This window comes from Trachypithecus francoisi, unplaced genomic scaffold, assembly GCF_009764315.1.
Source record: "Trachypithecus francoisi isolate TF-2019V2 unplaced genomic scaffold, Tfra_2.0 Lachesis_group9, whole genome shotgun sequence".
Lineage (NCBI taxonomy): Eukaryota > Metazoa > Chordata > Mammalia > Primates > Cercopithecidae > Trachypithecus > Trachypithecus francoisi.
In genome coordinates, this window is record NW_022681474.1 from 65,860,349 (window position 1) to 65,878,077 (window position 17,729).

The following is a 17,729-nucleotide window of genomic DNA, read 5'->3' on the forward strand; positions in this document are numbered from 1 at the left end:
TAGTTCTTGCTTAGTAGATCTATAACCACAAACATAATGCTGGGACATCCTTGAGAAAGAGCATCTGCCTTATTGGTTAAAAGATGTCAGCTACAAGGTTCATTTTGTCATTTTATTTGTTTTTAAATTAGTTGATAAGTTTGCACCTTGGAAGATGCTGCAAGTGCACAGTGCTTTAGGATGGAGTTAGATCAAAGTGGTTTGTACTGATAAAGAACTGTTTGATTGAAAGCTCTTTTGCCTCTTGACTGTCACAAGTGCCCCATGCAATCATGGAGTAAGAAAAGTCTCCAGAATTGATTGACTGGGGAGAGGGGCCCATGAACTCCAGAAATCTGGATCCGCTACTGGCCCAGTTATTTCAGGGTTTCCTGCCTTTGCTGTTATATAATGAAGTGCTCTTTTTCAAATTCTCACTTCCCCTGCCCCCTTGCACTCTTCAAATTACTGCTGAAGCAGCTGGGGCCAGGGCTGCTGCAGCCTTGAAAGCCTGCCAGAGCAGCTGCTGCTGGGGTGGGAGCAGTGATAGGAGTAAGATTCTAATTTGATCATCGACCTCCCTTCACACTCAAGAAGTGTGAGTGCTGTTTGCCCTGCATAAACAGAGTGAAAGTATTTTTGATACTGCGTAGAGGATGGAGGATAATCTATCTATATCCACAGTTAAAGAGCATTTAAAAACATAGGTATGTTTACAAACATCACGTATGAGTAGAGTAGTGAACTAGTTTTGGAATCCCATAGTCCACTCTCAAATTCTACCACTGTTTTGCTGGGCAACCCTCCTTTTCATTTTAACTTTTTTTAAAGGAAGGTAAGTACTTCGCTGTCACCAGCAGAGGAAGGAGTTAAATAAAACTCTGCTCTCTAAGCGTTTCTTTAAAAAAAAAAGTGGCTTCTTGCCACGACTGGCAAAGAAATGCTTTGTTGGGCAGTATAGAAAGTGAGTCATAGGGACTGGAATGCCAGAAGTCCCTAAACAAGTAAATAGAGCAGGAGTAAGCCAAACAAACATATGCAAATCATCTGTTATCATGGCTCATAGCCACATGATACCATCCATCACTGGTGGCTCTGACTCAGAAATTTGCTAATGACACTGGCAGTGACTATGACCTCAATCCTGCCCTCACTGACGGAAACTAATGCAAGCACATCATTGCTGATAAGTCTTTCTGGAATCTGAGCCACTGCCTATCCTAGTGCCCAATGCCTGAACAATCCTTATCCCATTTATGGAGGCAAAAGCACATATCCTGATGAGGCTGAGAAAACCTCATCAGGGTTTGGGTCTGTGTACTAAGGACCATTTTCCCACCATGAAGCTATTTCTTTTAGAGATTTTATCTCACAAACAAAATATGTTAATGATTAATTCATTTTCCTATTTTTATTTATCAAAAGTATATGTATCTGCCAATCAGAGCATCTAATTAGTAATAGAAGGAGCTAATCAGAGTCGCCATACAAAGGCAGCTCAATCTGTGGCTCTAATCAGCTCATGAAAATTAAATATAAAGAACAAATGTGGCTGGGTACTGTGGCTCACGCCTGTAATCCCAACACTTTGGGAGGCTGAGTGGGCAGATCACCTAAGGTCGGAGTTCCAGACCAGCCAGGGCAACATGGTGAAACCCTGTCTCTACTAAAAATACAAAAATTAGCCAGGTGTGGTGGCACACACCTATAGTCCCAGCTATTCGGGAGGCTGAGACATGAGAATCGCTTGAACCCAGGAGGTGTAGGTTGCACTGAGCCAAGATCATGCCACTGCATTCCAGCCTGGGTGACAGAGGGAGACTCTGTCTAAAAAAAAATAAAATAAAATAAATGTTAGTCGGGTGTGGTGGCTCATGCTTTTAATCCCAGCACTTTGGGAGGCTGAGGCGAGCGGATCTGAGGTCAGAAGTTTGAGACCAGCCTGACCAACATGGTGAAACCTAATGTCTACTAAAAATACAAAAGATTAGCTGGGCATGGTGGTGGAGGCCTGTAATTCCGGCTACTTGGGAGGCTGAGGCAGGAGAATCGCTTAAACCTGGGAGGCGGAGGTTGCAGTGAGCCGAGATCACGCCATTGCACTTCACCCTGGGCAACAAGAGTGAAGCTCCATCTCAAAAAACAAACAAACAAACAAATAAATAAAAATAAATGTTAAAGTCCCATTGGACTTTTCAAAATAATAACAACTTTTTACCTATTGTTGCCTCTATGGACTCCTATCTAGATATTAGAGACAGTCTTCAAGGTGAACGGGAGAGATCGAAAGGTAAACAGCTTTACCGTCATGATAAATGTGTTAGAGGTATGCTCCGGGTGATACGTGTAAACCAAAAATGAAATTCTTAGCGCACACCCGCTCCGCACCCTCCCCTGCCTGCCCCCTACCATCTGAATGGACCCCACCTCTCAGCAAGGGCATTCTGAAGCTAACCTGAAAACTAGTTCAGGTCATGATGGGAAGGGGGCATGCCTCATTATACCTCCTGGAATTACTGATAGCACAGACTCTGTAAGTCTGATAAGATCTGATAAAAAAAAATGTACAATCTATTCTCTGAAGCCTGCTCCTGGAGGCTTCAGCTGCATGATAAAACCTTGGTCTTTACAACCCCTTATCCTAATCCAGACATTCCTTTCTATTGTTAATAACTCTTTCAACCAGTTGCCAATCAAAAAAATATTTGAATCTGCCTCTGACTTGGAAGGCCCCACTTCCAGTTGTCCTGCCTTTCCAGACCAAATCAATGTACATTTTACATGTATGGATTGATGTCTCATGTCTCCCTAAAGATATAAAACCAAGCTGTACCCTGACCACCTTTAGCATATGTTCTCAGAATCTCCTGAGGGCTCTGTCACAGGCCATGGTCACTCATATTTGGCTGAGAATAAATCTCTTCTAACTATTTTACAGAGTTGGACCCTTTTCATGGACATAGATGCAGGGAAGACATCAGTACCTAGGAAGATTTGAAATTGAGTGGCTATATCACCTGACATCCCTTTGATGTCACCTGTCTGTCTGGGCAGACGGAGTTGAGGAAGGGAAGAGAGGGGGAGACTAGCTGAGCCTGAGTATAAACTATCTTGTGGTTTAGCTGCCTTTGAAGAGTCAGCACTGTCTCTAAGGTGTGACAAACTGGCATGATAAATTAAAGTGTCTGTGGCACTTAATCCCTGTTTTAAGGTTAGATGACTTAGAAATGACGATAAGAGACAATAAGAAGTAGCTCTCTTAGCTGTGTTACAAACACACATACACCCCCCCACATAAAGGTCCACCTATAACTCGTCATCAAAGTCTTGCATCCGCCAAATCACAACATATTGCTCTCCTACTTCAAGACTTTGAAAATAGTAAAGCTAAAATCTCAAACGCAGGTTATGAAATGAACTTGAAAAATTGAGAGGCATCTTGTTTCACATAAGAATGTTTGCCTGGCCGGGCGCGGTGGCTCAAGCCTGTAATCCCAGCACTTTGGGAGGCCGAGACGGGCGGATCACGAGGTCAGGAGATCGAGACCATCCTGGCTAACACGGTGAAACCCCGTCTCTACTAAAACATACAAAAAAATTAGCCGGGCGAGGTGGCGGGCGCCTGTAGTCCCAGCTACTCGGGAGGCTGAGGCAGGAGAATGGCGTGAACCCGGGAGGCGGAGCTTGCAGTGAGCTGAGATCCGGCCACTGCACTCCGGCCTGGGGGCAGAGCGAGACTCCGTCTCAAAAAAAAAAAAAAAAGAATGTTTGCCTAACTGATATGGATATTGGTAAACATGGTTTGTTCGCTCTAGACTCCACTCTGGGTTTTGGAAAACCATCTTGAATGATCTGATACAGCAGAACTCCCATGAAACAGATGCTTCTGTAGAAGTTGTGGATTTAGCTCTTCCTTTAAGGATCAGTACTCACTAGAAAAATAGCTCATTTTTCCCATTTTGCTCATACCAGGATTTCTCAGTTTCAACACTGTTGACATTTTGAGCTGGACTATTTTTGTTGTGGGGAGCTGTCATCCTATGTGTTGTAGGATGTTTAGCACCATTCCTGGATGCCAGGAACGCAACCCCCGAATTGTGACAACAAAAGTGTCTCCAGACATTGCCAATGACTCTGGAGGACAAAATTAACCATGATTGAGAACCACTGCTCTAAACCAAACTATACTTCAAAGAGGATAAAATCTATTTGGGCCTAAGTTTGGTGTTCATACAAACAATAAACTGTAAATCCAGGCATAGTTTTGGCCTGTTTGGTCTTCATAATACATAAAATCCAATGTGACTCAATTTTTTCACCTTCACACTGACTGGATTGGGCAACATGTAAACACAGTCTGACAGTCTGAGAATTGGGAGAACTTGTTTGTAGTCCTGATTTTGCCACTAACTGGATCTATGACATTGGCTACATGGCTTCACCTCTCTGGCCCTCCTTGGTTTTTCATTTGTAAATGAATGTGCTTGACTAAATTTTCTAGTGCTAAGTACAAAGAATATGAGACTCAGATTTTGATGCCACCTCAATAGTTGACACTATGGAATAGAAAAAGAAAGCTCTTTGTCCTAGAGGGAAGGAGGCTTTATGTTAAACCCCCTAAGAGCAGTTAACTCCATCTCCTTGAGCACCTAAGCCAAGTATCTGTAATTGAATTTTTCTAAAAATTCAGAGAAATCTTTGGAGTAATATGTGACTAGAAATTTATCACTTGACCTCTAGGGGCGGCTCCTATGTTGAACAGTTGTGTGATGGCCACAGAGATCAGTGTGGTAAGAGGGAAAGACATTTCTCTCATTACTAAAACTGTTATTAGAAACCTGGGACTTGAAGCGATACTGTAGTAATTACCAAAACAACCCCAAACCCTATACTGTACATATATAAGACCAAATCCTGAGATAAAAATGAATAAATCTTGTATCCTATAACTTTGGGTGCTGTGGTATCTTTAAAGCCACGACAGAAATAAGTAATATTTTTATTACCTTTGTAAACACAGGAGCTGCAATGATAGGTTTTCCATCCAATCCTTGCAAGTAATTGGTGGGGCTCCGACACTGGTAGAAGGGAACCAACAGTAGATTCATTGTTACTAAGATTATTAGATGGACAGTGAGACATAACAAACCTATATAATTTGGTATATGAAATGTATCCCAAACCAAAAAACTGATGCATTCTAAGTTTGTGAATCACCGATGTCAAATTTTAGACTGAACTGACTCTATTTCTCTTTAGGTCATGGTGGCTATAAAATATGTGCTGCCTATCCCCATGGCACCCCTTCACATATAGATCTATGGATCTATGTCATTAACCCTAAACCTCCAAAGAGGCTCCATAGAACCCCTGGGGCTACAAAGATCACAGTTTGAAGACCAGTGGATTAGAACTAAAACTTGACTCCTCTGCACTACTAACTGGGTTGGATAATTTTTAAAAAGAGGTTGTAGATAGATATATTTAAATATATTGATCATCAATAAATAAATATATCAGGCTTGGGTATGGTGGCTCACAGCTGTAATTCTAGCACTTTGAAAGGCTGAGGTGAGAGGACGGCTTGAGGCCAGGAGTTCAAGATCAGCCTGGGCAACACAATGAGACCTCATCTCTACAAATAATTTTTTCAAAAATAGAAAAGAATATATATATATATATAAAAGAAATACATCAATAACATGTTATAAGTATAGAGAGTATGACTTCATATGTTTTAAAGTCTATGCATACATATATGTATTCTTCTATATGCATAGACAATGCCTGGAACTACCCACTAGAAACTACTAACATGAGGTACCTCTGAGGAGTGAAGGCACTGGAATAGAACCTTGACTAAGCTTTTTACTTAATACATTTTTTGCAAGGGTGGGAGGACAGGGTCTTACTCTGTTGCCCAGGCTGGAGTGCAGCTATGCTATCACAGGTCACTGTTGCCTTGATGTCTCAGGCTCAAGTGATCCTCCCATGTCAGCCTCCCAAGTAGCTGGGACCACAGGTGCATGCCACTAGGCCTGGCTAATTTTTTTTTCTTTTTTTAGAGATAGGGTCTCACTATGTTGCCCAGACTGGTCTCAAACTCCTGGACTCAAGCAATCCTCTCACCTTGGTCTCCCAGAGTGCTGAGATCACAGGTGTGAGCCACCACAGCTGGCATACTTCTGTATTTTTAAATTGTTTTTACAATAAGCATGTATCACTATTATTAACTTGAAGGATGAGAGCCTTTGCTGTTTTCTAAAAAATAACTACATGCTTGCTTCATCTTAGAAAGTGGAATTCTCTGCAGCTCCATGAAACGAATCAGGTTTTATGATATAGGGTGTTTGTTCTAGGCCAGTCTGAGAGCTGGCAGCTCACTGCATATGTAATCAGCACTCTTTAGAAAGCTGAAAAGCCAGGGACTAATTTGTAAAGCGTTTCTTTTCCTCAGAAATTTGCCTATGAAGCCCGAGAATATGTTCCCAAAGCAACAGGAATCACTGCTCTCAAACATCAGAAATACAAGGTGATTATCCTGATGATGGAGTTGCACCTGAGAAGAACACGGATCATGCCATGCAAGATGGTCATGGTCACCATGCCTGTCTGTCACAGTGGACGGCACTTGTGTTTCACTTAGATTCTTGTACCTGCTGGATGGTTGCCACACCAGGTTGGGCCACCAAATGCTGAGCTTGGGGTACTGCTGGAGGAATGGCTGCAGAGGTAGTGGGAGGAGATGACACCTCATTTGGCTTCTGGATTCTGAGAAATTATTAAAATACAGATTATAAAACAGACCTATCACTCTTTGTGAAAATTATTTTAGGAAAACTAGTAATGGCATCACTGCTTACAGGTGAGTGTAATAAAAATCTTTGTTTGATGATATTTTACAAACATTGACCAAGGACATTTTTGCTACACACTTTGTTAGGCAATGCAAACACGAAAATAAATAAGACACTATTCCTGTCCTTGGGCCGTTGTTCTCAGTGTAGCCAGGGAGTCAAACATATTAACAGTTAACTGAGATCCAAGACAAATGCGGTGACGGAACCATGTGCAGAAGGTAATTTTTTGAGATTTGTTTTGTTGTTACCCTCGGTATTTTCCCTCCCCCTCCCATTTCAAGTAAGAGGCCAGGCTTTGTAAATCCATACCTCTTATCCAAGACAGGGTCTCATATATGTAAAACTTAACCTCTGAGAATTTGGCATGGCAAAAAGCAGAAATGGCATAAAGTCAACAAGCTCTTCAAGTTTATACAAATTAAAGAGAGTATTTGAAGGGCAAGAGAGCCAGCAAGTATTCTTGAGAAGGCTGCAGAGGGAAGATTATTTTAGTTTGGCTATGGAAGAGACAGAGGTCTGTGGATCTTGCCAGAGAACCTGACCCCAGGGAGAACCTGCGTCCAGACGGGAAGGCCATCTCTCTCAGTAAAGGGCTCCCAGTCTTGTTAAAGATATCAGTAATTACACATGTCAGAAAGCAACAAGCTCTGGGCTTGAAGGAAACTTGGAATTTGGGACATGGGCCTCTCACCTGTAACCCATGGATAGATGACTGATGACAGAGGGCTTTCCTTTGGTCTAGGGGTTATATCTTTTTGCCTCAACTTCCTCATCTCTAAAATGGAGAAATAATAATTCCTGTGGGGGGCACGGTGGCTCACACCTATAATACTAGCACTCTGGGAGGTTGAAGTGGGTGGATCACTTGAGGCCAAGAGTTCGAGACCAGCCTGGCCAATACGGCGAAACACCATCTCTACTAAAAATACAAAAAAATTAGCCAGGCATGGTGGTGTGCACCTGTAATTCCAGCTTCTTGGAAGGCTGAGGTGGGAGAATCGTTTGAACCTGGGTGGCAGAGGTTGCAGTGAGCTGAGCTCGCACTACAGCACTCTAGCCTGGGCAACAGAGCAACACTCTATCTCAAAACAAACAAATAAGTAATACAAAATTCTTATCTCATAGGGTTTTGTGAGGATTAAATGAGATAATTCATGTAATGTGTTTAGAATGGTGCTTGCTCCAAAACTGCTCTCCCTCTCTATGGCTCATTATAAAACTGTGAGGGGGAAAGTGACACTTAATACCAGACTGAATGTTTTCCCCAACCAGGCAGCATCTGGTCTCAAACAGAATGATGTGCTGATGCAAAGCCAATCAGTATGTCCAAAGCATCTGTTTTCTTCTTCTACAATAACAGAATACCTGATTTCTTTACGTGGTTGCTCCAAATAAAGACTACATATCCCACATTCACTGCAGCTAGGTGTTGCCACATGAGTACTTTCTGGTTATGGGATATGAGGGATAGTGGTATATGTATTTGAAGAGAGATGACCTTAAAAGGCTGACGAGCCTTTATTTCTTTCTATTTTAGCCTAAGAAGATGAGGGCAACATCTTAGCGTGAGATAAAGCAGAAAACAGGAAGCAGACAGGAACCTAGTGGAATGTGGAGTCATTTTACCCACCAAATTCAGATTTCTATGTAAATATGAAATAAATATCTGTTTCATTTAAGTCACAGTTAATTTGAGTCTCTATGATACACACCTGAGGCTAAATCCCAACAACTACAAGTAGATTTAGAGCAAATAAACAAATGGGATATTTCTTGCTTATTTAAGTTTATAGATCAAAATTCATACCCCTTAGGTTTGTAACACATTATGGAAGTCACAAGGAAGGAGTGATGTGTGTGCAATAGGGGAGTTTATTACAGAGTTCAAAGAGAAAGAACATTTAGACCGGGTTTTGTAGGATAAATAAGAGTTTGCTAGACAGAGAAGATAGGGCAATCCTAGCAAAGTGAATAGCTTGAACGAAGGAGTGAAGAGGAACTATACATGACTTGGGTGAGATGTCAACAATGTAGACAGCCTGAGGTAGGGAAGGGAGGAGGGGACAGAAAAACTTGGTTGATGCTCTTCTGAATAAGGCTTTGTATGTACGCCATGTGAAGATTTTTTTTTAAATGTTGCTACTTGTTTCGTGTTTGATTTTTGTTTTCTCATAGATAATAATCTTTTTCTGAGTCAGGAAAACAATAGGATCAGAATCTTGACCTCTTTTAGAGAATAACTGGTTGTAGTTTGGACACTGTAAAACAGAGAAAAAGGCAGAAGCAGACAGAAAGCCCTTTAAGGAGGTGGTTGGCATAAAAGGCAGGAGAGAAGGAGGAGTTGACTCAAGGCCACGAGAATGATAAAGGAAGGGGGTCAAAGAGGGATCATTTACTCTGGTTATGAATGTTCATATCTGCACAAAAGCTAGAAGCAACTTATCATTTCAAGGTAGGCATGCACAAAGGATTTCTGCCCTTAAGGAGCTCATCCTCTGTAGGGAGTAAATTGGAAAGATTCAAATTAATCTGCTAGGCAAGACTTAAGCAAAAGTAGGGTCTTCTTCAAATCCACTCAATTTGCTTATTTATTCATTTAATTTTATGGTCAAACCCTGGAGCTGCCCTCCTTAAGTTCTAGTAACCAATTAATAGCTCTTTCTGAGCTATTAATCGATCTGAGGATGCTAAAGCTATAAGACAGAAAATCAGAATTACCGATTCATCTCTTCCTTGTTAGGGTCCCCTTCTGAGTCAGAAGAAGAAACCCCTGGAAAAACAAAAACAAGACACAAAATTGTTAAGATGATAATTTCTTAAATTGGTTCCTAAACACGACATAAGATTTTTAAGATGATAATTTGTTTACCTGATTCCTAGATATCTGAATAACTACAGAATCTTAGAAATGAACTCAGTGATTCCCTACACTAACACCCAACTTAACAAACGAGGAAATAGGCCCCAAGAAGTTGAAAGAATTGCTCAAGGTCACATGTCTAGTTAGTGCTAGTGTTCAAATTAACTGACTCAACTTCTTTTTTTTTTCTTTTTTTCTTTTTTGAGACAGAGTCTCGGTCTGTCTGCCAGGCTGGAGTGCAGTGGCGCCATCTCGGCTTACTGCAAGCTCCACCTCCCGGGGTCACGCCATTCTCCTGCCTCAGCCTCCAGAGTAGCTGTGACCATAGGTGCCCGCCACCACGCCCGGCTAATTTTTTTTTTGTATTTTTAGTAGAGACGGGGTTTCACCATGTTAGCCAGGATGGTCTCGATCTCCTGACCTCGTGATCCGCCCGCTTCGGCCTCCCAAAGTGCTGGGATTACAGACGTGAGCCACCGCGCTCGGCCACTGACCCAACTTATAAGTATTCTTGTATGTAAAGCACCTGCTGATGTCTTTGGCCTAACAGAGCAGTATTTGCAGACATTCTCTGGTGTTCATAAGTCCTCTTGCTCTTGGCCTACACAGATTGAATATAAGAAGGGATTACACTGGATTCCAAACACTGTAGGTGTAGGTGGATCCTCTTCCGTTCAGTCTAATATTAACAAGTCATACTTCATCATGAGAGAGGGGGTGTTTAAAGTCTTTTTGCCACAAAGAAAAAACAAAAATAAAAACCCATCAATTGAATCTCAGCACTGTTAGCAGAGCTTTGATCCTGGATTTACTTCTCAAGATAGTGCATTCCACAAAGATATAACACAGCTAAATCTGGATGTATTTATTGGACTCCAAAAATGTGAGGATAAAAACACATACACATACAACACGTTTCTATTCATGTATTTATTCAAAAAATGTTTACCAAATACTCACTATGTACTTGGTACTATGTAAGTACGTTGTACAAGTACATATTGGAGATGTAAATAAGTCCTGGCCTTACAATCTAGTTGATAAATGGGCATCTATACCATAATAATATGCTTAAATGCTAAAACCAAGGCATACATAAGGTATTATTGGTAAAAAAAAAAAAAAAAAAAAAAAAGTGCTAAAGAATGATCTGCAGACAAAATTCAGAGGATAAGATAAAATAGGAGCACAAATTTAGGTAGATACAAAGGAGCATAAATTGATTTTTTTCACCTCAAATTAATCATATAAACTTGATGCCAATGTGAACGCCTTTCCAGTGTTCCCAAATGGTATCCATGCATCTACCCTTGACTCCCTGCAGTATATTCTCAAACAGCAGCCAGAGTGACTGTTACGTCAGATCGTCCAGGTGCAGTGACTCACACCTATAATCCCAGCACTTTGGGAGGCTGAGGCGGGCAGATCACTTGAGGTGAGGAGTTTGAGACCAGCCTGGCCAGTATGGTGAAACCCCATCTCTGCTAAAAATACAAAAATTAGCCAGGTGTGGTGGCGCACACTTGTAATCCCAGCTACTTGGGAGGCTGAGGCACGAGAATCATTTGAACCCAGGAGGCGGAGGTTGCAGTGGGCCGAGATCATGTCACTGCACTCCAGCATGGGCAATAGAGTGAGACTTCGTCTAAACAACAAAACAAAACAAAACAAAAAAACTAAGATCATGTTCTGTCTTTGCTCAGAATGCTCCAGAACTTCTCATCTACTACCTCAGGGTCAAAACCAAAGTTCCTGCAATGACCTACAAGGACTTTTGTGGTCTGCTTACCTCCCTCCTTCCACTTCCACCCCGTCTTACCTTTCGACCTCATCTTCTGTTACTTTCTTGCTCACTCCACCCTGGCCACATTGGCTCATCACTGTACCTTAAGACAAGCACACTCCTACCCTCAGGGCCACTGCGCTTGCTGATTTTTCTGCCTAGAGTAAATTTCTCTCAAACGACCTTGTGGCTTATTCCCCACCCCTCCACCTCCCACATTCACACAAGCGCTTTTCCCATTTCTTTTTCTTGCTTTTTATTTCTTTCACAGTGTTTAGATAAACCTATCATATCATATATTTTATTTGTTTAACTTGTTTATTTTCTGTCTTTCCCATCATATAATGCAAATCATCAGTAAATGAGTCTAAGCGTTTTTGTCTACTTGGTTCACTGCTGTATCCTCATTGTCTAGAATAGCGTGTGGTAGAGGAGGCCCTCAATAACTATTTATTTAGTATAACTAAATGTCTTACTATTAAGTGTCATACTCCAAGAGTATTTTGTTTTACCTTCTATATAAATCTCAGCAGAAGTTGAATCTGTCCCATAGATGTTAGAAGCAAAGCAGGAATAGCGTCCTGTGTCCTCTTCAAAGGCTTCCGCAATGGTCAGTGAGTGCAGATTTCCTGCCTGGACGATGTGAATGTCTGGGGAATTTTCAAGCTCCTTGCCTTCACAGTACCACCTGCAGGGAAAAGAATATGGTCATTGGACATGACTCAAATGCGAGACAGTAACATTGACAGCTCCAGATATTCTCTTAAATGAGCTTCATTTAAAGTCAGAACCAACAACAAAAAAACCCCATCATTATAACATTATTTTTTTATAACAGTGAGAAGAGTTGGCAGTATTCAAACCGCATTGACACCACACTCAGGAAATTAGAAAGTAGCTCCAGTTAAGAATGGTACAACTGAGAAAACTGGTGAGAAAGCAGGAACAGCCAAGTACAAAGATCGGGGTCTTTGATGCGGAACTTGGCTTCTCCTAAAATGACTTTCTGATTCCTATCATATGCATTAAGTGCTACATTAGCTTATGTAGAGAGAATCTAAAAGATAACACAGGTTTGTAAAGTTGAGGAAACTCATTTCTTTCTATTAAGTTTCATCTGACCTAACTAAATGAAAATTAATTTGTTCTGTTACTTGAGCCATCGGAGTAAGGAGGAGGGGTATTCTCTCAGGAGTGGCCCAACTCTGGCAAATAACCCAAGTTAAATATGTTTCTATAGGTTACTATATTTTCTTTTAGTTCTATATCCTTGAAGTTAGAAATTTATATTACAGCCTAGTTTTCTGGCCAAAGTTTACCAGAAATACTATATAAAATAATGTTTAAAATGTAGAGGTGCATAATAAGAGAAATGGACATTAAAATTAAATGGAAATTCCATTATTCACGTAGAAGATTGGCAAAAGTCTAAATGTGTGACCACTCTTATGCATTGCTAGTGTGAATGGCATAAACCCTATGAAAGAAGTCTGCCAATACTGCCAGAATTACAGTTGCAAATATCCTTGGACCCAACAATCCCACTTGTGGGAATCTATTGTACAGATCCACTTGTATACATATAAAATGACGAATGTATAGGCTACTCATTCAAACAGCAAAACATTGTAAACTATTCAGGCATTCATCCTTAGGGGACTGATGCAGCCACACAATGGAACACTATGCTGCTCTAAAAAGAAGATGAGAATGATCACTAGGTACTAACATGGAAAGAATCCCAAGATATATAATTGAATTTTAACAGTAAGGTACAAAATTGTGCATATTGGGTGCTAGCCTTGTGTGAGAAATAGGGTTTATGGGTTGCATTATGTCGTCCTGCCATAGACATGTGGAAGTTCTACCCCACCCCCATACTTGTGAATATGACCTTACGGGGGGCAAGAAATAAGATATGTTCATGTTGTTTGCATTTGCAGAAAGAAAATTGGAAAGAATAAAATGCAAATCATAAGCAGCTATTAAGGGCAAAGGGAAACAAGATGGATAAGGACAGATAGGAGTGAGATGACTCAATGTACCTTTTTTTTTTTTGAGACGGAGTCTCACTCTGTCACCCAGGCTGGAGTGCAATGGCGCGATCTCGGCTCACTGCAACCTCTGCCTCTTGGGTTCAAGCGATTCTCCTGCCTCAGCCTCCTGAGTAGCTGGGATTACAGGCGCCCCCAACCATGCCCAGCTAATTTTTGTATTTTTAATAGAGATGGGGTTTTGCCATTTAGGCCAGGCTGGTCTCGAACTCCTGACCTCGTGATCCGCCCACTTTGGCCTCCCAAAGTGCTGGGATTACAGGTGTGAGCCACCACGCCTGGCCTGGCTCAATGTACCCTTTTACATTTTTTCATTTGTTGAAATAATAACTGTTAACCAACTTAATAAAAAGTAATTAACTGGGAGGTATAATAACTACTAAGTGTCAAAAATTAAGTAGCCCTGGCAGTTGCTAATCTTTCCTGTAATTTAGATCTAACCACTCAGTGCTGAAATCCATCTTCTCCCTCCTACCATTTATACAGCAAGATTCTTTTTTTTTTTTTTTTTTTTGAGACTGAGTCTCTCAGTCTCGCTCTGTCACCAGGTTAGAGTGTAGTGGTCCGATCTCTGCTCACTGCAACCTCTGCCTCCTGGGTTCAAGCAATTCTCTTGCCTCAGCCTCCCGAGTAGCAGGGACTACAGGTGCACACCATCACGCCCAGCTAATTTTTGTATTTTTAGTAGAGACAGGGTTTCACCATGTTGACCAGAATGGTCTCGATCTCTTGACCTTGTGATCTACCTGCCTCAGCCTCCCAAAGTGCTGGGATTACAGGCATAAGCCACCATGCCTGGCTTTTTTTTTTTTTTTTTTTTTTTTTGGGGAAAAGTCTCACTCTGTTGCTCTGAAGTACAGCGGCATGATCATGGCTCACTCCAGCCTCAACCTCCCCGGACTCAGGTGATCCTCCCACCTCACCCTTCCAAGTAGCTGGGACCACAGGCACGTGCCACCACACCTGGCTAATTGTATTTTTAGTAGATATGGGTTTTGCTATGTTGCCCAGGCTGGTCTTGAACTCCTGGGCTCAAGCAATTCATCTGCCTTGGCCTTCCAAGGTGCTGGGATTACAGGAATGAGTCACCACATACATCCTATAAGGCAAGATTCTAAAGCACACTGAAGAAAACTCACCTGTTCAACTACTTCCCAACAGTCAAGCTATTCTTTATTATTCCATGAATATGTCGTGGTCACGCCCCAACATTCAAGTCTCTGCCCATGTTTTTTCTCTCTGAGATTCTCTTTTTCTGCCTTTCAGCTACTACAAATATAAGTCATCCATCAAAATTCTGCTCAGATATCACCTCCTCCACAAAGCTATATTTTGCTATCAATTCTGAATAATTGTTATGTTTTCTAACTTCACCTAAAAAAAAAAATACTATGTCATGCAAATACTTGATTACACACTCTTTTATTATTTTCTATTTTGAAAATGTGTCCAGTTTCCTAGGTTGTAAATTCTTTGAAGGTAAAGACAGTGTCTTAGATGCTCTTGTAAGCATCCACAGTGCCTACCATAGTTTTCTATATACGCTCTCCTTTGGCCATCTTATCTCATCCTATAGTTTCAATTATTACCTCTATTTGGGACAACATCCAAATTTGCCTTTCCAGCTCTGATTTCTGGACCCCATCTCCCATTACTCTTCCCTTTACTACGTTCCAACCACATTGGTCTTTTGATTCTGTGAACACATAAGCTTTTCCCCACTTTGGAATTTTGGTACTTCCTGAAACCCTCCTCCCCCAGATCTTTACAAAGATAGGTCCTTCTCGTGAGTCAGATCTCAGCTGAAATGTTGCCTTCTCAGAGAGGCCTTCCCTGACCCTCTTCCCAATATAGCCCCCTTATCCTCAGTCACTCTAGCACATTACCCTCTTTTGTTATCTTCGTAACATTTATACTATCTGAAATTGTCTTGTTTATTTTGTTGTGGTTTGCTCCCTTCACTAGACTGCAAAGTGCATGAGAGGACCGTATTGGTCTTATTCACCACTACAATGCCAGCACCTACAATAGCGCCCTGGAACATGGTAGGAACTCAGAAAATAAGTGTTTGATGGGTTTGTTGAAAGATTGAATGATGGAAAAAAATTCATAGTTAATATTTTCTAAGTATTTGTTATTTGCTTTATCAAGTTCTATGGCAACCTTTGATTTCTGTTGTGGCAGCGGTAGTACATAGAGCTGCTGAAATGGGTTCCTAAATCTCCCAAAGCATAAAACTACCAAGACCACAAGGAGCTTGTACAAACAAATCCTCAGAGCGTGTGCAGCTCCAAATTCAAATACTGGATGTCCGATTAAACATGACATATGGATCACATATATTTATCTTTACTATCCTCCTGAAATGTCCCTAAAATGAGAATAAAATAATTTTTTAAAGGTACAAAACCATAAGGACAAAAAGAATGGAAGGGGAGACAATAGCAGACCTAAGACTTCAAAACTCTTGGAAGGTGGAAAGAAGGTTGAGGAGCCAGGAGATCTGAGAAATGTGGAAACCAAGTGCCCACTTGGGGATATTAGTGAAAGAAGAAGCCAATTTGTGCAGCAGAGCCCCAGAAGGTTTTGGGATTTGGAGACACAACGTTGCTGACAATAGGGGAAGAGATCCAGAGCTTACGACAGGGAGGTTGGTTACAAGTTTGGAAAATGAGCTTTTAGATCTCCCCACTAGGTCACCTCTCCTCTTCTGAGCCATTAGTGAATGTCCCAGAATGAAAACTGAGTTGCAGGCTGAACCAGCAGCTGCTCCATGTTGGAGCAGGAGGAAGAAGGGCTTCTAAAGGGATTTCTCTAGGGAAAAACATGGTCCTTATGGATCACCTAAGACTTCATGGAAGAGAATATTTAGGAAAAGTTACACAAATCTGTTGGCGAATTAAGACAAATTTGCAATAAAAACACAGAATTAAGCATTTTAAAAAAATAGTGTCATCAACTTTAAGGTCAAAATAAAGAGTTGTATCAGCAAAGAAACATTCACTTTACCCTATCAAGCTTGGTAGTGAACAATACTTAGGTAGTAACAGGATGGTAAGCAGTTTTCTAAACCACAGTGTGATGATTATAATGAAGTGATAAAGGAGCAAGGGGAATGTTAGTGTAAGGGGTGCTAACCCCTCATCTTGCAGAATAGGAAGTCAGCAGAAATAGCTAACATCAGCAAACCAAGCAAGCAATAGCGGTAGAAGCATATCACAGTAGTTCTGAAGGTGTAGCTCACTTTCTGTGAAGACAGAACTAGTTTTATATAATACAAAGATATTATTTGCTTTTTCCTTGTGTTAACATTTACACTGATGATGCAAAGCCACTGTGGGTCTAACTGCTGGTGCTTTAGCAACACAAATTAAAGTACTGTTGCAAAACTGATTAGTGGTTATTGCATTTACCACCACACTTGCAGTTTAAAAAAAGAAAAAAGAAAGAAGAAAGAAAAAGAGGCCAGGTGCGGTGGGTGGCTCACGCCTGTAATCCTAGCATTTTGGGAAGCTGAGGCGGGTGGATCACCTGAGGTCAGGAGTTCGAGACCAGCCTCACCAACACAGAAAAAACCTAGCTCTACTAAAAATATAAAAATTAGCTAGGCGTGGTGGTGCACACCTGTAATCCCAGCTACTCAGGAGACTGAGGAAGGAGAATCGCTTGAACCCAGGAGGCACAGAGGTTGCAATGAGCCAAAATTGCTGCACTGTACTCCAGCCTGCACTACGTGAGACTCCATCGCCAAAAAAAAAAAAAAGAAAAAGAAAAAGAAAAATTCCGTTTCACCAAAAAGTGTCCTTGATGAAGCAGTAAAAATCATTACTTTTATTAATCTCCACCTTGAGACCATGTGTTCTTAATATTTGGGTGGTAAAATGAGAAATATTAATAGCGTAAGTATTAATAGCATAAAAATCTGTTGCATATGGAAGAACACTTGTGTGATGTTTACATTAAGGGTTGAACTAACTGCTTAATGCATGAAACAATATTTTAACTTGAAAGAACGAATGATAGACAAATTGTGGTTATTCAAACTTGGGTGTTCAGCAGACATTTTCTCAAAAATGAAGGAAGTAAACCTGACATTTCAAGTAAAAAAAAACCTGACTGTATTTGTTGGAATGAAAAAATCGGAGGTTTCAAGGGAAAATTAGAAGTTTGGAAAACTTGTATCCTCCACAGTA

The 17,729-nt window shown here is 41.0% G+C and overlaps 1 protein-coding gene across 4 annotated transcripts in view; it reads right to left on the bottom strand.

Moving 5' to 3' along the window:
• MYPN (myopalladin) overlaps positions 1-17,729 on the bottom strand; it is a 103,870-nt gene that overhangs the window by 57,577 nt on the left and 28,564 nt on the right. For all 4 annotated transcript variants that reach the window (XM_033208751.1, XM_033208753.1, XM_033208755.1 and 1 more), the window contains 4 exons: positions 11,995-12,170; positions 9,558-9,609; positions 6,636-6,750; positions 4,986-5,057 (listed from right to left, as the gene is read on the bottom strand). In XM_033208751.1, coding sequence (XP_033064642.1) covers positions 4,986-5,057; positions 6,636-6,750; positions 9,558-9,609; positions 11,995-12,170 — 415 coding nt within the window. The remainder of the gene's footprint in view (positions 1-4,985; positions 5,058-6,635; positions 6,751-9,557; positions 9,610-11,994; positions 12,171-17,729) is intronic.